Consider the following 21,696-nt stretch of genomic DNA (forward strand, 5'->3'; position numbering starts at 1 on the left):
TCCAACCTGTGGGGCAAATACACTGACAACATTCAACACAACCCCTTTGATTTTCAGTTTCAAACTCAGGATCCTAGCAGTTAACACAGGAATGTTTCGTAAATCGTCACAATCTCAACAGCCCATATAGGAAGGAAGACACTAATTTATTAACAAAGGTGCCTTTCTGGGAATTATAAAATGGAAGTACCCAGGTACGAATTTTAATTGCCTATGAAGATCATCAGTTAACATTAACAGGTGTTAAACAGCTGACACGATGCATGCATATAATACGTACATGTTTTGATCAAGGTGATCGGTGGTGTCAAGGGAAAAGTGTTCCCTTGTGATTTAAGTCACAAAAACAAATATATATGAGCCCAATCAATGGGCTTTTTAAATTTTAAATGTATTCAAATATATTTTTTAATTTGTATAATTTGTATTGTTTTCTGAAATTTGTGGTTGCAGCATCTGTAAAACGGACAGTGGAAAGTGTAAACAAGCTCCACCAGCTAACATGAAAACCAGTTAACCCCTACCCTACCCAACCTAAACTTATTCCAGGCAGCATGAAGTGGTTTTCTGCGCCACTCACAAAGTATGTCCATGCTGCTTGCAGGATACTTTGGAGAGCTTGGAACCTATCCCAGTTGCACGGGCAAAAGGCAGGGTAGGCACACCCAGGTGTAGGACATATATGTATAAATAATAACACTTCATTTTTTTGTTTGTTTTATCAGTGTCCAACAGAGGGATGCCAAGGAAGATAGGATTCACTGTGGTCAGCTCTTCCAGTCATGAGGACAACTTTAGTGCTAAGGAGCTCATGGTGCATGCACCTACAGTCAACGGCTGGAGATCCAGCAGGTACCATAAAAAATACCATAAAGGTTAAACTTTTTTCTGGCAAGTTTTTTAATCTGAATAAAGGCATAAGACAAGTTTACTTCATCTGTAAGATGGAAAATTTCAACACTGGTTGTTATCAGAATGTAGTCAAGAGGAAATTTCCTGTAAAACTGAAGGCCAGCATCTAGTACTCAAAGGCTGTACCCTTTGTCATTTTTCTTGTGACTTCTAAGTTTTTTTACTTTTCAACTTAAAGAAACATGTGTTGATCACTTTTACTGCAGGCTGTGCTCCTACCCTCAGCACATCACACTCCAGCTGGTTGAAAGAAGTAGGGTAAGGAAGCTGCAGCTATTGGCTCATCAGTACATGATCTCAACCAAGGTTGAGTTCTATATTGGTGACACTCTTCCTGAAACGAGCTCTCCAGGGTTCCCCAGGCAGCTTCACAGACTTGGGTGAGACTGAAGACTTGGCCAGGCTTAATTTCCACATCCTTTTGTTGGACGTTAGGTTGATATGAATCATTTCATTTGGGATCCATTTTGTTTATTAACCTAACATACCAGAAACAGGATAGATGCAGGCTTGCTCTGTGGTTCGGTCTTATTCTGCAGACTAGCTGTCCATTCCTGTTGAATATATAGAATTACCACACTGAGACGTGCACTATCTTGATAGCATATAATCACCAAACTGAAATTTAGTAATCATTTCTACTCTTGTAAATGTCATTTACATCAATATCTTAGAAGGAATTTTGACCCAGACTAACAAAACTTTACTTTCACATAGGTATGTGTCTTTGTCGGACAATGAGAAGACAGGCTTCAAAGCTCGGGAACTGAAGTCAGTCCATGTAGATGCCGTTGGAACATATCTGAGAATAACCTTCCACAGAAACTATGGCAACCGTTACAATCACCATAATCAGGTACTCTGTTACATGGTAACAATGCACTGTGGCCACTGAGTTATTTAAGGGTAGTCTGGTCTGAGAAGGTTAAGGCTTGCATTTTTTATGAATTCTGCTTATTTATGCAGAGAATTAATTTGCTGTAATCACGTTGTCAGTTATATTCTATACTTCACAAGCTTTATGTGCATTTACATTAGTGGAGAAGAGCCCGATTGAATCCTTTTGCTTTCTTCTTATGCTATCCCCGAAGAAGCCTGTTTTCTAAAAAATCTATAGAATTTACATTATTATAATGATTTTATTTACCTTGAACTCCTACAGCTCTCTTTCGTTATTTATTGAACTTTGAACTGCTTGTGTCATTAAAAACAGGAAATATGGGGTGTTATATGTCGGGTTAATTTTTCTTATGAGTGAAGACGAATAAAGGTTGTGAAAATTTATTATTAATCGTTCAAAGGTTCAAGTAATTTTACATGGCGCCATGGATGTGTCATTCAGCCATTGGACAAAGAAAAGGGTACCACTCCCACACACCAGAAATTATGGGCATGTTTTCCTCTAGGTGTGGGTCAGCCTTAACTCGACACCGTAAAGTTTCTGTGCCTTGCTGTGTCATCGCAGGACACATCCTATCAGAACCCCCACACATTCCTAACGGAGGGCGGGTCTTGTCTGTGCTTGGGTCTGTTGGTGTCTGTGTACCAGGCTAAATTCAATACCATAGATAATCTGTCAGAGAGCATTTTCTTTAACTGTAATTAGATGGGTCCTCTATTTGCTTCACACTTACCTATCATTCATTATATTTATTTATTGATTTTTGTTTTGAATGATTTCCTTTACTTTTTGATTTACTTACTTTAGTTCGCTCACCATCGTCATCTTCTTTTAATGATTTCAGGTTGGTTTGGTTGCCATTAATGTTCTGGGAGATGCTTTGGATGGCAATGCTTTTAACACAATAGTAAGTGAGCACTCTCCTCACATATCACCCTTCACTTATGTTTATCCCCTCAGCAGTAGGTGGCGATGTTGTGCTGTGATTCAGTCACATTCAGTCACAGTCGCTCAGAGAAGGATTCATTTCTTATCATGCGTCTGCTTACGCTGAACCAACCACAGCTATGAACATGTCTGTCAAACAGAACTTGTCAAGTATTCCTCACATGTTGTCTGCGTTTATTTATCATTCACAGAACATCATTAAACAATAAACTGGGTTTCAAAGCTTCAGTTTTCCCCTCTTTTTATTGTTTTAATCTGTGCAGACTTACTTATATTTACTTATTAATTTTATAAACATCAACTCAATATAATTGGATTGGAGTTGTTGAGTCACTTTATCTTCAAATGAAGTATTTTGTGTTGTTACTGTGCTATGTGATTATATGTGGTGGATGCACCCGTGTTTACCTAAGTGGTGTGTGTGTGTGTGTGTGTGTGTGTGTGTGTTTGTGCGTAGGTTTGTATATATGTGTCAGGCATCTAGTAATGAGAAACAAAGGGAGGGCAGTATGCAACAGTATGTATCAAACAGGAGGCCTTTAGTTAGTCAGTGTAATCAGATAGTCCTGCAGATGGACAGCTCCTGGAGGAGTGAGAGCACCTTAAAATACACACACACACACACACAAACACAGACATGGAAAAACATGGACACACTGTCGCACAGATTCCAGTGAACAAGCTTTGCATTGTTGGTCTACTAATCCGACTCTGAGCACTTCCATCACAGCAGTGATCTTGCCCAGAGGGTCGGCTAGATCTTGTTCTCCTATATCTGCCTTATGGGTGGAAGTTATGGAAGAGACACTGTGGTGTGAATACAAAGAAAAAGCTTAACTTTTGGCTGCTTTAAATTGTTAGCAATCCAAATTGTGAAAAGGAAAAAAAAATCACAGCAGCTCGTCAACTACAATGATCAGTTTAATAACAACTTCTTTAACTTTAACCTTTGAAACTTACGGTTGCCATTTTTCTGTTACCGTAGTTTTTTTTTTTAGAATGTGCATTTTAAAAGACATTTACCACATATTACTAATAATATTAACAATGACTATGCTTTATGCAGTGGTCCCACTGCGCTATACAAGTGTACCAATGAGCGAACATATACAATACCAAACCATATTTGTCTTTATGTTTCTTTTTTTTTTTTACCTGTGCTTTTGGTTGTGCAAAGTGTCATAAAAATATCAAAATTAATTTTGTTTAACTTGTTTTTTCACAGTAGAAAATAAATATTAGTAACTGATGTATGTGAGATGTAAATAAAAACTGAATGCAATGGTTGGCAAATCTCATAAAGCCATGTTTTATTCACAACGGTATATATAAAAGATTTAGTTTTTTATTTTATTTTATTTTAAACCCTACATCTTCAGTTTGATGGCTGCAACACATCTCAAAGTTGGAACGGGAGAAACAAAAGGTTTCTTTTAAGTGATACTTACAAGTTAAAGCTGTAAAAACATTTTGCAGCTAATTATGTTAACTGGTCATTAACATGGTTGGGTAAAAAAAGAACATCAGAGAGCCACATTTTCACAAATCTGTAGAAAACTGTGTTTAGAAATTGTGGAATAACGTTCCTCAGTGTTAAATTATGAAGACTTAATATCATCAGAAATTTTCAAGAATGCTGTGTAGAAGGGACGCGGCTTAAAAGCCGATGTGATGCTGTCGTGGAAATTGTTGCATGGGCTTAAATACACTTCCAGAAATCCTTGTCTGTGGACACAGCTCGTGGAGAAATCCACAAGTGCAGGTTAAAGCTTTGTTATGCAAAGAAGGAGCCATACATGAACATGATCTAGAAACGCTGCCATCGTCTCAGGTTATAGAGCAGCGTATGCTCTGATCAAGATGGCATCTTTTTCTGTGAAGGCCTTGCATATTTCAGCAAGACAATGATACAGAGACATACTGTTACAAGAGCATGTCTCTGCACTAAAAGAGTCTGGACCGGCGTACAATCCAAACAAAACATTTGGTGCCCCACGAAACTAAAAAATATGACCAAAAAGAATCTCTATTCTAAACATAAATCATGCAAAGACTATGAAAAATGACATATAAAAACACAAACGTGTCTTTTTCTCTTGCAGTATTTTTTCTTATTGAGAGCATAAGAGCAACATGGTATGACTGTTCTTACACATTACTGTGAAGGAACAATATTCTGTGAAAAAGTCTGTCTTCTTTACTATTAAGTTTAATTCTGCTGATAATGAGCAAGAATGTCATCAGTGGCAATGTTTTGTGTAATGCCTTGCTTAGTATTCAAGGTAAAAGCAGTGTTTGCTCTTAGTCTCCATATGGCCATAGCCTTGAGGGTGATGATAACGTTTGCATGTGTTTGTGTATTTGAGTGAGTTAGTGTTCTTATCTTAATACCATTGTAAGATCCAGGTGGTTGCTGGTGCAGTACTTTTGTTTGATCAACACATTTTAAAGATGCAGAGGGATCATTAGTTTTAGGATAAGCCAGTGGGATTAAAAGTCATGTCTTCCTCAACACAGTACGCACGTGTGTGTAATTTGTCCATCTGTTTACCCCCAGCCAAGCAGAGAGCAGCTGATCGAACACTACCTCAACAGTACCCAGCTGGAGGCTGCCTTGGAGTCGACCTTCATGGGGTGAGGCTAAGTCATTGAACCCTGGTTTCTTTTTCTTGTGACAATAACATTGTGTAACAAAGCCATTTAGTCTGGAAGACAACCAATCAGGAACTGAAGGTCACGTGCATTGGTAGATGATGCAGGTGGTGGCCAGTACAGGGAAAAAACACTTTTTGAAATATATGTTTTTTTAATATGTACCCCCAAGGGATGTTTCACCTAGAGGTGAAGCATCCCTTGGGGGCTGGTGAAGAATTGCACAATTAAGAGATAATACACTGAAATGATCTCGGCTTCAACAAGACAGGTGTGTCAAGCCATATAATTAATTTCTCCAATGTTTGTTATCCGTCTGTCCTGTTTTCAACTCAGCAAATGTGAATCCATTTCCCCCTTGGACGATCTGGCCTTTGATATGTACCAGGACCCCGAAGTTGCCCACATCATTCGTCTCCTGGACCAAAAGAAACAAGAGATGGTCCGGCAAGAGAAATATGAGGAAGCCAAGAATTTAAAGCAGGCTATTGCTGACCTTCAAAAGGTACTGTAGCTGCTAGGAATTAGATCATGGTACTAATAAATAGGTACTGTACAGTGAGCTATGGCATTCGGATAGTAGTGTAAATTTGGGCAATAAGTCTTTGTTGTAGCACACACATAGTATATGAAGAGACACATGTAAAGATGGACAAGCAAATATATGCTAAATGCCCCGCCTTACTTCATGCATCTATTTCCAACAACAGGCTTTCCCAGAAAATTCCAACAACTGTATTGCTGGAATTTAGTTTAATTGTGGACTCACTTGCACCACTTTTTTCACAGATATCTAGATTTATTTCACTACTGTTTGTAACAGGAGTTGTTAAACATTGTTCAGATTCCTGTTGCAGACCTCCTTTGTCTAAAACGTTACCATGCAGACCATGAATTCTTAATAAGCTCGACAGCTGCAGCAAGGGAGAACTTGGATATTTTCTCTCCCATCTCCAACTGCAAGCCATTCTGTAACTGGATAACATACACACCCACTCAGACACCTTGTTAGCATGGCATAAAAGCGGTGGTTGCCAAGGTAGTCATCCTGTAAATCCCTTGTCATCACACCCTCAGGATGTCATAGAATGGTTTATGATGTCACATGATATCTGACAAACGCAGGGACATACAAGACGAAGACAAGAGAAGGTTTTGGCTTGCTGTATTTCTTTCACGTTGGACAGTCAAATTATACACTACTCAAAAAAATTTAAGAAATGCTGAGAAAACACATCAGATCTCTATGGGAAAACTCATGTGAGATGTCTAAACTGACATGGAGAAGGTAACGAGCTGGGGATGAATGGAGGCCACATTTTTTGATGGGAATGAAAATTATCAACCTACAGATGACTGAATTCAAAGACACCCCTAAAATCAAAGTGAAAAAACATGTGGCGGGCTAGTCCAAATTTCATTGCAGCAGCTAAAAATAGTACTAAATAGGTTGTGTGGTCCCCAACTGCTTGCATGTAAACCTGACAACATCAGGGCATCCTCCTAATGAGACAGCACTTGCTGTCCTTGGAGAACCAGGGCATCACTGAGCTTCTGGACAGCCTTCAGTGCAACTTGGTGGCAGCAGAGGGACCAAAATATAATGTTCCAGTGGTGTTCTATTGAATTTAGGTCAGACAAGTCAATGCTATCAATTCTTTCATGACACTAGGCATTGTTGTACTGCCATCTGTCAACAGACATCTTGGTACTTAATGGCAGTCAGGGTGCCGTTGTCTAGCCTGTAGAAGGCTGTGCGTCCCTTCATGGATATGCCTCCACAGATGGTCACTGATCTACTACCAGACCACTCATGTTGAACGAATGCACACATATATTTATATATCTTAGTTGAATTGAATCGAAACAGTTCAGAGGTCATGAGACTGTTTCAGTTGGCAACAAATTAGCTAATAAATTTGGTTCACTGGAATTTTCTCGTTCACATGTTATGTCTGAGTTTCTGAAGTTGATGTCAATTTTACATCCTGTAAAACCTGTCAGGTGACACTCATAGTTTGTTCCAATAAAGAACATGTCAATTAAATAAACAAATAAATAAAGACCCATAGCCTCCCCAACACTAAATGCAAATTCTTTTTAATAATGGCTCATGATTTGAAGTGTAGTAAATCTCTCACCAATAGCGCAGCTTTACAAGATGGAAAATTATAATTTGAGCTATCTCTCCTGACAGCTCAAATTATAATTTAGGAGAAGAAGAAAAAAACAGCACGCAGCAAACAGTACATAGACTTGCAGTCACTAAAGGTACAAACTGACATAAATCTTATCTCGTAAATTGTTCTCATCTGTTCAAGCTTGTAGTGTAGAGTCACAGTGTAGCTGCAGGGCTGCTTTTACCTCCATATTCTTTGCACTTCCAGGTCGGGGAGCGTTTGGCTAGATACGATGTGGAGAAGCGATGTGCGATTGAAAAGGAAGACTATGATCTGGCCAAAAAGAAGAAGGAGCTGATGGAGGAGTACAGGAAGAGTGTGTACCAGCAGCTGGAAGTACACAACCTGCTGGATATGACAATGGTATGTCAACAGCTACTGGTTTGGTAACAGCGAGGTGGGCTGTTATTGTTTTGTAAAAGATGGAGAAAATATGCGGGGGAAATCTTGCATTATTCATGGCTCTTTTTGATCTAAAATGATCTCTGTTATTCTATCTTTCCATGTCACCAGGTCACGAGGGCAGCAGAATCAACCCTGGCCCAGTACTCTCCTCCTGTTCTGTCTTCTTCAGGTCGTTCTTCAGTCTATACCAAGCCTCTTGTATCCACAGACACAATCAGCAAAGGGAAAAATCCAGACATTCATAAAAACCAACAATTAGCTGAAGAATCTATCACATCCAACCTGAGCAGCCAACCTGACACACCTTGTACGCCTGCTGCTGTACTCAAAATCGATGTAAGCATCTTCCTGTATCAAATGTGTTTAGATGTTATAGAAATAATGCATGAAACGTGTCCATCTCAAACATACTTTATAATCAAAACAACAGTTTTTCTAAATAAGCAGTGCTTATTTAGACATGACAATCTTCACTGATTATAAACACAAAGATTTTTTTATTGGTCCAGTTGTGCACATTGTTCTGAATTCCATGAACTCCTGTGTTATTATAAAAAAATATTAATAGGAAAGCACCTTAAGAAAAAGTCTCCTGTGTAGTGTTGAAACCCAGGGCACACAAGGAGATTATGACCAGTGGGGTCCTTTGTGCTTTACTCACCACCTACTAAGACTACCCCTAGTGCAGGTTTAGGTTTCACTATTTAATTAAAAGCGTGCAACAGTTGGCTGACTGCAGCGGCTCCCAACCTGGCCTCAAGGCAGGGCTTTGAGCCTTGCACTAGGCAGCAGTGTGCCAGTTGGCCCAGGGGCACCGGAGACAGTACTCTGCTCGGCTGGCTGGAAGTTTGGCTTGAACAGAGAGGGTTCAATATTCATTGTCATCCTTATGTTGAATGATTGACCTTTTCACTAGATGAATGTTAGTGAGAGTTAGTGAAAGAGCAGAGGTAATCAATTTTTCAAAAGTATTTCTCAGGAGGGAAAATGCAGATCAGCTTTCTTTAAACTTTCCATCATAATTTTGGATGCTGAGACATTAAACAGTATAGCAAAATCAAACCGCCGTAGTAAGAAAATATAATATACATTATATTTTCTTCAGCATGTGGTGTCAATATTTTTTCAGTTTCTGCTTTCTTCTGGTGACAGGTTACCAGTGTGCCTTACGACGAAAGGCCGCTGCCAGCCCTTCAGAGGAAAGATCAGCCACTGGAGGCCACTCAGAGCCCTGCGGAGGAGCACTCCCCGATATCAGAAGTGCAAAGGACTCCACAGAGCACTGAAATGAGTGGAGAACCAGAACCCCTGACAGAGAAGGTGCTGAGAGAGGCTGGTCTTTCAATAGAGGTCTTTGGAGAAAGCCTGGTAAGAAAAGATAAACATATGTGAAACAAACAGCTAGCTAAGCCAACGATAGCTGTTAACTTTGCGCTGTGTTTATATTCCTACATGTCAGGATCTCAGTGGGCCTCTGGGAGTGACTACACTCATAAGCACAATTTCTCTTTGTGTAGCAAAGGCATTGACCTTTTTTTGGCACAAATCAGTTGCTTCTGTTTTCAACAATTTTGGCAAAAAATCATGGGTATTGTCCTTGGGTACATACCGAAATGAACAGAAGTAGTTTAAAAAAAGTAATTATTATTGTTATTGTGCTTTTTCTGGTTGTTGTTAAGCCAGTTCCAAGGTCATAGTGGGTGTATGAAGTCAGTTAAAGTCATAGTGTATTTCAAAAACTGAGAAGAAAAACAAACCTAGAGCATTGTGTTATTTTATGTCACTGGAGTACTTTACTTTCTTACTGTCAGTGCAAAAATAAAACCTGTCAGCTTTTAGTATTTAGTCAGTTTTATAAGTAGCCCAGTCAGAAAGATTTCAATGTATATTTGAGAGAAAACCCAACTAACTGTTGGCTTATTTTTAACACTGGATAATGTAAGTACTCTTCGAGTTAAAAAAATAAGTATAATAGGAAAAACAAATTTTGAACTCTTTTGAAAACACTTAAATAGCCTATTTTATACAGATGCTATTAGCACGCTAACTATAATTATAGTTCATCACTGTTCGAATGACCATGCAACAAATAGCTGCCATTTCCTTTTAAAAAGTTGTTTTAAATTAATAAGTGAATGCCTTTGGAGTATTTGCTGCATTTAAATCTCACAGCATATACCACACACTTTTATTTCCACATGCTACAATACCAATGTAACTAATATGTATATTCTCATCCTCTTGGTAAATCTGCTGCCATTCACTCCCAGGTGGCGGGGGTATATTCTAAAACCTGGTGTTACAGAGTGGACGCCCTGCTTTCTGTGTATAAGAAGCTTTTGGAGGTCTCTCCCACCACCCCCAAGGAAGAGCTGAGGAACATGATAAGAGCTGCTGTGTTCCTCGTCCAAAAAGCCCTCTTGGATAAAGTCACATCTGTGAGTCATTTCCTCAAAAGAAATTAATCTTAACATAAAAATAAGCCCAATTAACACATACTACATAGGTTTCAAGCAGTGCTAACATACATTTTAACATTGTTAAAAATCAGCACCCGCTTATACAGCCACCCCCTGAACAATGTTCCCCCTGTACCACGTGCAGCCTCCCAGAGCTAGCTTCTTTAAACAAATAGTGTTGACAAGGATGGCTTTGTAATCCTTCTGCGTGGAATGGTAAAAATGGATGAAAAAGGTTTGGCTGCAATAATTCCTAGTCACTTTGATGCACAGAATACTCCATTAAGATGTTAACTGGTTAATATACTGCATAGAAATGGGCTTGTTTAATTCACGCTTAACAACCTTGGTTTGTATTAAATATTATTATATCCTGGTTCTGAATCTAACCTTGGGTAGTTGTTGCAGAAATCTTGTAAGAGCAGGTTTATTGATGTAGGGAGAACCTTTCGTTTAAGCTAAAAGATGATACTCCAGTGCCATGTAAGCAATGCCATGAATTTTGCTGTCATTTATAGTGGCTTTACTTCCAATCTTGTCCTGGGCTTTCAGTTTTGTGTGTATCTGTGGGTGTGTATGAGTCCTTCGGCCCAGCCAAACAGAGCAGTGATGCAAGAAAAACACTAGCCAAAATTTGAGGACCCCCCTCTGATTGACATTTTTTGAGAAAAGTGAAGAACAGAAACACTTTCATAAATTTAAATTCACAAGTTTAATATAGACATACCATCACAATCTAAATTATTTGAGAGACGCAGTAAGGCCAAGGAAATGTCTGTTTCAACAGAAAGGTAAGTGTTCTTTTTTTTTTTTTAATTAATTGCTAATAGTGATATTTAATAAAAGCAAAATGTGGCACTGTTTCAGGGAAATGCCACAATTTTGTTGTACATGTACAATCACAGTAAAGGACTATTCTATTTTTTTCTATTTTAAACAGGCTTATAAATAAATGGTATAAGATTTATTGCCAAGAAGGATTGTTACAACAAAGACAATTAACCAAACACACATTTGCATACTTTTTGTCCTAAATTTATACACAATTGTGGAATTGAATAAAATGTATATGCTAAATAGACGTTGGCACTCACAGTGCCCAGGCAATATTTATGCAAATTCTAAAAGATCTAATACAATGTTCTAATGTATTTAAAACCAGTTTGTTCAGCTGTGAACAAGGCGAATGGCTAATTTTAGAAACCTGACATCCAAATTAGGCAGATGTAAGCAAATCTTTGCAGAGCTTTTGGTAAATAAACATGCAATACTGCTCTTTTCTCTTAGATATGGAGTACCATCACACTTTTTTATTACAATGCAGTGTCACTATAAACAAGTACAGACAAAACCTTTTACTGTATAGTGATTTTATAGAGAAGAGAAAGAGCATTAAAAAAGTCCAAAGTATTTCTGACGATGAAGGGTTGGAATATAAACCAAAGGCTCTTTACTTTTACCTAATCTTGTGAATAGATCACACCCAGTTTTAGCAGAGTTTAGATCCAGTTCAGCTCTCCCAGCTTATGATTGACTAGTTGTTTTTGGAAATGTATCAAAAGCAGACTGTAGTTTTGCAATAGTCAGTGGCATAATAATTTTTTTAAAAACTCTATAAGCATGGTAGTTTATGCATACTATCTCTGCTGCTATAGGTAGCAGAGATAGTATATGGCATAAACAGAAGAGGTATATAAGACTGGATCCCTGTGGAACACCTATAGTAAGAAAAAATGGACTAACCTGAAAAATCTGAAGACTCCTTTCAGAGTTCTATGAGAAAGACTGCCATAAAAACGACTTTTCATGTAAACTGACTGAGCATAACTTTTCAATCAGAATGCCATGATCTACTGAATGAAATGTTAACTGTACGAAAAGTGTAGCACAATACTGATGGTTATTAAGGTTCGTTGTACTGTGGCATGATTTAAATTCTGACTGTTCTGATGTTAAAATTCAGGTACAGTCACAGTTCAGCACTTATAAAGGAATCTAAGGGCTTTTGATAAGCAGGGCATTTTTGAGATGGGATGCCGATTATTTAGGCCATTAGGGTCGACTTTTTTGTGTAATGGTAGGACCTGTGTTGCGCATCAGATTTTTTTTTATTTTAGCTGTTGCAAGGGATAAATTACAAATGTATGAGCAGCGATTAGGTCTTCAAGTACATACACTAGTGCAAAATGCATAACTTTTATTACTTTTAAAATGTCAATCATACTGACTATTTATTAATTTAACATATAAATCTGATCAAAATTTACTTTAAATTTAATTTAATCTTCCACTACCTTTACTCTGCTTAATTTGGAATATTTTTTCTTTTACAGCCTTAATTTGCAGCTTTTCTTCTTCTTTATGAGGATTTTAGCATCAGTGTCTCTCTCAGACCTCTTTAACATATTTTTAAAAAACAAAAAGAGAAAAAATATCAAACATAGATGTTAATAACTGTGTCTGCTCATTAATTGGTGGGAGGCGGTAGGTCCATACAGAGATATATGAGTACATATGGTGCTACCATTGTAGTAAGATTTTAGAAAGAGCACCAAGTTTTAAGTTTCATTACAAAAGGATCTTGCTTTAGGTTCTACATGCCTCGCTGAAGCTGCTGCGGCTAATGCTAAGCCAGCTGATCCCAGGTGTAGGGCTGGGCCGAGCTGAGGTGACCCACTGCTTGGAGCAGACCTTTCCTAATCTGCTTGCCAGGACCGGAGACTCCACTACTCGCGTTCGGGCCACAGTTTCTGCCTTCATACAGGTATTGTACAGTTAGACCCAACACTATTCATCAACCTTTCGGTCTTTTGTGTCACCCTGCTCTCTCCCATCTTCTTTTTATTGTGTGTTTGCTAAGTGAAAACCTTTATTTATGATATGTTAGAAAAACCAACTGACCTATGATTCATTCAAACAAAAAAGTCACCTAACTCACAGGATGAACTGGTGAACTTGGAGAAAAAAGAATGCCAGCAGTAACAACCTTTGGCATGCATAGTTTTACACAGTTTTTACACCAGAGGAATGCCCTATTCTTGTCTGGTATGACATTGTAGCTGCTCAACAGTGAAGCTAGAAGTTACACAGAGATTTCTACAGATTCTCAGAATCTTTTGATGAGTCATCTCACATTATTCCCATGCTTGTGTTGTTGGTAGGTTACTGGTAAATTCCAAGTTTTGCTTTGATATCCAACCAAACAACAATGGTAGAGTGAGCCAGCACTAAAATATACTGCAGTAGGATTAGCATGTGGGTGTGTTGAAACGTCACATCTTGAGTTAGGTCATGCTTTTTCCATTTATAATTACGGTACATAAAGAAAATATGGCAGTCTAATGTTATAGCTGGGATTTGTTAAAGCTAAACAGCTTTCCCTGTTGAGTACTAAATTTCCCACACAATGACACAATGGTAAAAATCTTTGCTTATTTCTCATTTAGGCAGCCACCATGAGTCTGCATTCAAAGTTATTTTCAAATTAGTATTAATAAATACTACACTATAATCAAAGACACCGAAGAGTTCCAACATGTGCAAAATTCAATCCAACTTTCCTCCCAGTGCTCCTCCAAAAAGTATTACTTTTGTGTGATGCCTCTGTATATCTGGATTGAGGCACCATTTTTAGCACAATATGCTGTTTCATCTCCCTAAAACTGGATTGGTTGTTGCAAAGTATAATATTTTCTGTTCTTTGTGCATAAACATCCAAGGTCCTTATTCCAGTGTAAAAATGAACAAATGATGTTTTCTTAGAATGTCACTTTAAAGTTGGGGCTAAATACTGGTAAATATATCAAAATGCTTCTTAAAATAATTATTAGTTATCCCCTTAAGTAGAAATACTATTAGGAGTGTGGAAGATGACTTCTATGAAACTTAAACTGAGGAGAAAAAAAGGAAGGGCAAAGTGGTAAAACATCATAGCAACACTTAGGTCTAGTTAGTCCAGCTAATTTTTCTAAGCATTGAAAACTCCAGCCATGACTAATCTGTCCAATATTTCTAAAGGCATTCATAATGGACAAAGCAGTTTCATGCATAATTAATGTAAGGTGTGGTGACTGATTGTGGACTTGAAGCATGCACTACGTAGCACGCAGGACAACATTCCTTCTTACAGGTTCTTTGTAGCTCCTGGCTTGGCTTTGAGATGCAAGCTGTGCATTTAGTTTTTGCTTTGTTTGTTTATAAACCCGGTTGATGTAGACATGGATGGAGAGACCTGAACTATTCATGTAGTGATGATTTGACATTAACGTATAAACTTGCATCACGTAATATTAGTGGTCAGGAAATGAGTAGAAACTACTAAGCTCCGTGTGTACACGTCAGCAGTGCTTAAACACTACAAAAAGAAAGAAGACATACTCTTAAAATGCTGAATGGCATTGAGTTAGTGAAACGCTTCGGCTCTTACATGCTGTAACTTTAAGTGTTAAAGTGATTATTGCAAGACTAAGGAATGGAAACAGTGATGCAGTGATAAATCAGGTGTGTCTGATGGCAGCACTGTTCAGGGAAAGTATTGCAGTGTTTTCACAGCTTCATTATTAAACTGATTAATTGCTAAATATACTTAGTGCACATGCACTGACATGTAAATCGACAACCGTTAAGATAGGTCTGTGTGCTCAAATGGAGGCTAAACGATCGCTTACAAGTTATATTTAAAAGAGATCTCCATGACATTAAATCACTCTTATAACTAGACCACATCTGAAGCGAGTAAATTCTCTGGTTAGCTCACGGTTAGCTTTTTCTAATTGTACTGTCATGAACATTTAAATTAGGCCTGTAAAGTCTGAATAATCTATCTCTTGTTTATTTATTTATTTATTGCTTTTTTGTTCATTTTTTCTGAGCAGTGCATGGTCTGAGCTTTTGGTAACTTTGCTGGGAATATTGTGGCATTGTATTAACACACCCGAATGCTCCAGATCAACAAACCACAAAAATATCTGGCTTTATCGAGGTGCTCACACTTTCTGATGATGATGTTAATCAATTAGTCATTAAATGCCTTTGATTAGCAGCACCGGACACTTAGCTTCTTGCTATGGAAGCAGCAAGAGTGTATTTTTCGCAAGAGTGCATAGAGTCTTGTAAATCACCCACTGAATGAAAGCAAGTATTACTGGTTGAAGAAAACTTGCTTTCTTTTAGGTGCTAGAAAGAGTTACTTGCAAATGCAAAGCAATCTTTGGCAAATTTGAATCTGTGCAAAGCAGTCAATTATAAATAAATTTAATTATGGGGAGTTTTGCATTTTAGATAGCTAGAAACAGAAGGCGAGTAAGGAAGTGTCTTGAGGTGTTGCAACAAACTGCACAACCTTCAGACAGGCCCCAGACGCTGAAGTCACCACTTGTGTGATTTCATTACCAAAGTGGAGTGGTATAGGTAGGTATAATTTGTGCTCTGTACTGGTGCAAGATAACAAACAAGATAACAAAACATAATGCAGCACAATAATCATTTGATGTCAGTTATTCTGTTTTAACTGTAATTCAACTATGAAATTCTCTTTATTGCACAAGCACGCTTTCATTTGGACTTTTGGGTTGAAAGAAGAAAATGTTTCTTGGCTGCTGGATGGACAGATGACGTACACTGTATATTTGTGTATTTGGTTAGTCAAATTCGTTCCTGTGTGCTCATGGATGGGCGTGTGTTGAGTAAGAAAGGGTGGGTGCCCTTTCGCTCAGTAGCTCGCAGACTTAAGCTCGCAGCCCCTCTTCTGCTGGATTGTGTTCAGAGCTTGACTCAGGGACTGATTGAATCGTTCTTTGTGTGTCGAGGGCCAGTTGCACACTTCTTTTCTGCGTGTCTTCCTATATTTCCGACATACATTCCACTCACCTGATGTGGTTAAAACAATGACAGGGTTTTCTAAGACCCTTCTTCAGTTTTACTCCGATTGTCAGCTTGTATTTTCTGTCACGACTTGTGCCTATGCCAGAGGCCAATGTTGAATGACAAATTACCGTGTGCAGCATCACAAGCATACACTGTAATTTGTTTGAGGTACATAGCACTTGCATTACTTCTGTACTACAAGTCTACAAGACTTGCAGGTGCAAGTCTACAAATACATTGCGTGATTTACGCCCCCTTAAAACTTGCTGTCTATTTCTCTTGTCCCTCATGTAGGAAATTGCTGTTCTGAAGGATGTCAGGGCCCTGCAGATGATCCCTGGTGAGCTGGTGAAACCCTTCAAATCCAACTTTCCCTCTCGCCTGGCTGAGAGTCGGGCTGAGCTACTCGAGAAACTGTTCCTTGAACTTGGTACAGAAAACTCTGGCTTCACCCTGGAAAATGTTATGACGGTAAACAACCTGAACCATAATAAATATGTTTGGTGTGATAATTATGTCACTTATAAATATGAATGTACTAATGTGTTTTCTTTGGGTGTGCAATTAAATAAAGCCTACTAGGTCAAGTAGGACAAACTTTGTTTAAATAATTAAACATTTCAAAAGCTCAAATAAAAAGATACACATTCACAGATAAATAATTAAACAATTGACTGCCGTTTTTCTTTAAGGCAGTGTTTCAATTCATAGTTAATTCCTTTCTGGAAAGAGCAATTACAGCATGATATGTACTATATAAACTATATAAAATATGGAAATCTGTGTCATTCCACTTCAAAGTAGAAAAGGATAAGGAAAGATCCTATAAGCTGACTTTCTGTTAAATTTGGGTCAGTAGTTATGGTGCGACTTTACAGAAAAGCAGCAGTCCCTCCCAGGCCTTCTGTGGCCATTCATTTACGTAAACAGGCCCTCAGTAATGTCCAGTCAGCTGAGTCAATGTTGTCACTGCTGGCACCCTCTTTAACGTCTCCTGCACTCCTTTGGTTTCCAGCAGTGACCTAATATCTATGTGCAAACTATCCAACTGTTAAACTGAAGCAGGCCAACAAACTGTCTCGTACTCCTCTCCGAAACCTTTTTGAGAACCAGTACATGTAATGCTGCTGGCTTTAGTCATTTGTTCAGACATGCGTCACTTTCAAATTAATGTTACTCTCAATTTTATTAACTTATTCTGGCAACAGTAAAAGAAAAAGCCACAGTCTTGCAGTATTACAGTATGTGCTGTTCGGTAGATTGACAGTATGTCTAGGGACACATATGACATGAGGTCAGTTTTATTAATTTAGCTAAAGGATTTCTGTTGAGGAAAACTCCGAATATGAACAAGGTATTTAGTGATTTCGTTTTTCTGTGTGCACCTCGTGGTAAAGGCTCACAAACTGTGCAAAAACCGCAGAATTTGTGATGTACGCGTACCACCGCCGGTGCTGAAATGTGAAAATTTCTTAATGTTCAGATGTATGTCCACTGTGCAGTTTAACATAGTGTTTTATCATATTGGACCAGCTTTGAGGCTGAGATTAGAGATTACATCAAGACACTTATGGCAGGTGTCTCATTCCAAAAGTTTTTTTCTTCCCTCGTGTCATTATTATCATGTTTCTCCAAGACATCCTGGTCTTTTAAATTAGCTGAGCGAGTCAAAATACGAGAGAGAAAAGCATGCCTGTAATCTGGTGCTTTTCCAACCAGTGTGTGAACTCAGATATGAAGTAAACCTCTTGGATTCATGGAAAGGATTTCATGAATCTGTTAAAAATGTGCGTAATTTTTAACCACTCCTACTTTACCCCCCCCCCCCGCGCACCGCCCCGTCCCACTCCCAATTCAACCCTAGTCTTGAGCAAATTGTTAGGTTTGTCCTCTGAGTTTCTCCGCCTATTGAAGCCAAAGCCACATAGGTGGAACTGCACGGACTGTGTTTGCATGCTTGGGCATTCTTGCATAGCTCCTAACCCTTTTTTGTATTGACTGCCACATGTGTTTGCTTGGAAAATATTTTCTGCCTGAATTGAGATGTAACAGGACCGCTGCGCTTCTTTCCTGACTGTCACACTTTCTGCTTTCATGTAAAACACGAGCAGAAAGCATGTTTAAACTGAAAGTCAATGAGAAATTTATGAATTGCCAGTTATTTTTATTACTTAGTTGCCTTGTCCCCGATGTTTCCCTTCAATATCCCTTAATCCACCTTGCTAATCAGATTTGGAGCTATTTTACCCGCAGACTTCTTCTTGTTAACATCGGGCACTTTTAACAAACCATCATCAGAGAAATTGCAACAGAGGTGTTAATATTTCTCACGGTGAAGACAGAAAAATAGAAATGGTTTGGTTTAGTTTCAGTCTGATACATAACAATAAGTAATGCAACTTTCTTTTTGAAAGAATAGAGTGTTCAGGCTGGCTGCTTGAATTATCCCTGTTGCGCAAACACAGAACTGCTACACTCTTCCTGAGGGTACAAAAGCAATCATGACAAACCACAAAGCTGAGCCCGTATCATCATTGTGGTGACTGCGCATGTGAGCGTTCCTTGCAGTACTGTACTTTCCCATGTTATCGTATTTCTGTCACACTTAGGGAGAAAGATCTGAATGATACTGCAAAACATACATAGCTTATCTATGTTCATTTGATTTGCTCTAGCAGCTAGGTAAGTTACTGAATTGACTGAATCTGGCAGATGAAGCACCTAAAATGTTTTTTCCCTTTAAAAAGACACGAGCACAAGTGCTCAATTCACATGAAGGATGAACTGATGACAGTTGAATATCAAGGTCATTTTCAGTTGGAAAAAGCCCAGATACTGATTATGACAGACTTTGAAGTGATAAGGTTTTACATGCAAAAGGTCAACTTCACTGTTGTAGTAGTTCAGAATACTTTTTAAGGCCACAGCTCAGGAGCAAAGAAAACTCCATCCTCATTCATGGAAGTTTTTCAATTCTGTTACATCAGTACAGCGTAAAATGTGAGATTTAATGAAATCTGGTCAAATGAAATTTACTTGATTGGTATACATTCAGTTCATACTAAGCACATTTTCCATAATGAGTAATTATTTGAAAAAATACATATTTGACTATGTATATTTCAGTAGCATTTTACTCAGAATTTCATTTCAAGTTTATTGAGCGTGAAGAGTCATTTTTTGGAATGTGAGCATATTTCACAAAACTTACAAACATGTTTAATCCCCACATATTATTTCCATTCAAAGCCTTCCATACATGTTACTGTTAACCACACCTTCACGTGTTCACGGCCCTTAGATAGTAATTCTAGTTTATCGTGTCTTTGGGCTCCTGTGACTGTCCCCCTCGACAGCTCAGCTATGGTTTAGCTAACATATTTCCGTTTTTTTCCACTGTTACTAGGGTGATCTACTCTGAGGTGGAAGCCAGAGTGAAAAAGGGGTTGGAAGATACAACAGAGAATATTGGCATGCTGTCCCTGAGCCGGTTGAGCGAGGGATGGGTGGCCTTTGTACACACTTTACTTCTCAATGTTAATGTCCTCCACTGGCAGGATGGCCTTTCTATCATCCCTCTCTTCACAGCAATTATGCTGGATAATAAGTTCATTTTATATTATGAGTGTCACTCCTCTGAAAGGACTCTCAACAACGTTGTACATGAAGCTAAACTGGGCATAAATCGGATACTGTAGAGTGTAAGTAAATATGGATGTAGCTTAACACATCCGTGGCCTTTCTAAGAAAGACAAATGGTGTGTATCTCCTGAGGTGGCTTTCAAATGCAAAAAATGACGGAATCTGTTGCAGATATCGATCGAACAAGTTCTCTTTAGTTTGTTAAATGGGGTGGTTTTCCAAATCAGATGAGTTTTTCATTTATTAATTTTTTTGTGAATACATTTAGATATCATTTAGAAGTATGTGTTCCAGTATAAAGGTTTAATGGTAGAAGGAAAGGGGTAATGCACAAAGTCTTTTTTGGTTCTTAGATGTAATATCTTCCCAAAGAAATCAGGTTTGAAACAGTTAACAAGGTAAGCTTGTAGAAGGTCAGTAATCAGATTTTAAATGATTTTCTCTTAGCCCAGGTCTGTCTGTTCATCCATCCATCCACTGTCTTCCGCACTTCCAAATATGCAAACACTGTCCTGTAGTGTTTTGCATGTAGACTGTATACAAAAGATGGATGTAGCCACAGTGACAACACACTGTTTTATGGACATTTTGATACCTCATTTTCATATTTTTCTTTCTTTTTTAACCAAAAATGATCATATTCAGGTTACAGTATTAATTTAACAACTAATGATAGCAGGCTTGGTTTATTAAACTGCACCAACTGACTGTATGTTCTAAGTAACAAGCAAATAAAATACTAGGATTTCACTCGTCTAAATGATAGCTCATTGGACTGGACGTACTAAACTGGACATTGGTGTTGCTGTGTGGTACTTTTAGTATTTCTGGAAATCTGGTATGTCTTAAAACAAAAACATTGACCACCCAAATGGATATTATATATGGTTCATTGTGCCAGTCTGTAAGCATGTTGATAGCTGACGTTAGCTATTTTAAATGGTATAGCCTGGACTGTTTTGAGCACTTTGCTGTTGGCTTTTTGTTTTTAGCTTGGAAAAATGCAGCTTAAAGATTTTTCACATAGTTTTTCAAATCTGAATTGTAACTGTGACGTCAGCACATAAATGGACTGCCGTTTGTCGCTCAAGTGATGATCCCTAATTATCCCTAAATATTTCAACCTCAGTGTATTATATAATTTTTTTTGGCATATTTTGGATTAGAAATGGAATAATAATATAGACCTTTTCATGTTTGTGGAAACCCTGTTGTTCCCTGTTAGTTCTGTACAGCGGCATTGGCGCACAGCGCATCAACAGTTCGAGAGCTAGCAGTGCGAATCATCTTATCTGTGTACCAAAAGGAGAGAAGTGCCATCCTAATCTACCTTCCACCCAACGATGCTGCAGTCCGAAAGAACTTCCTCTACAAAAACCTCTTTGATGGCTTTGCCAAGATTGACGGAAAGCTGGTAGAGACTCAGGCAAGTGTTTCTTTTCCCCATTGCTGGTATTAAATTTTTATCTTATACTTGGTATCTTCTCTTCTTAAAAAAAGAGAAGAGGGCCTCTGGCGCATCGGCCTAACTAGGGGGCTCTTCAACTGACAGGGAGTTTGTTCCATCATTGCAGGAGTCCACTCTGCAGGTGGGGGAGAGTATAGGAGAGGTGGAGAATAAACTTAACCTGGGTGTCTACTGTCTTGTGCAGTCTGGGAGATGATTGAATGTTAGGGTGGGTACAGTTTCCTCTGCGGTGGGGTCGGGTGGGCTGCCCCGGGTCCTGTGGGG

At 38.4% G+C, this 21,696-nt stretch overlaps 1 protein-coding gene across 3 annotated transcripts in view; it reads left to right on the forward strand.

Moving 5' to 3' along the window:
* cep104 (centrosomal protein 104) overlaps positions 1-21,696 on the forward strand; it is a 36,085-nt gene that overhangs the window by 377 nt on the left and 14,012 nt on the right. For 2 of the 3 annotated variants that reach the window (XM_085259415.1, XM_085259416.1), the window contains exons 2-14: positions 726-852; positions 1,119-1,292; positions 1,630-1,768; positions 2,658-2,720; positions 5,319-5,395; positions 5,750-5,918; positions 7,801-7,956; positions 8,107-8,334; positions 9,151-9,366; positions 10,269-10,436; positions 13,048-13,221; positions 16,617-16,793; positions 21,190-21,390. In XM_085259415.1, coding sequence (XP_085115541.1) covers positions 740-852; positions 1,119-1,292; positions 1,630-1,768; positions 2,658-2,720; positions 5,319-5,395; positions 5,750-5,918; positions 7,801-7,956; positions 8,107-8,334; positions 9,151-9,366; positions 10,269-10,436; positions 13,048-13,221; positions 16,617-16,793; positions 21,190-21,390 — 2,055 coding nt within the window. In that variant the 5' untranslated portion in view covers positions 726-739. The remainder of the gene's footprint in view (positions 1-725; positions 853-1,118; positions 1,293-1,629; positions 1,769-2,657; positions 2,721-5,318; positions 5,396-5,749; positions 5,919-7,800; positions 7,957-8,106; positions 8,335-9,150; positions 9,367-10,268; positions 10,437-13,047; positions 13,222-16,616; positions 16,794-21,189; positions 21,391-21,696) is intronic. The other variant, XM_085259417.1, reaches the window with a different exon arrangement.

The sequence above is a fragment of the Mchenga conophoros genome, linkage group LG20, assembly GCF_057382185.1.
Source record: "Mchenga conophoros isolate Kocher_MC1m ecotype Shallow Benthic linkage group LG20, M_conophoros_male_GT1.1, whole genome shotgun sequence".
NCBI lineage: Eukaryota > Metazoa > Chordata > Actinopteri > Cichliformes > Cichlidae > Mchenga > Mchenga conophoros.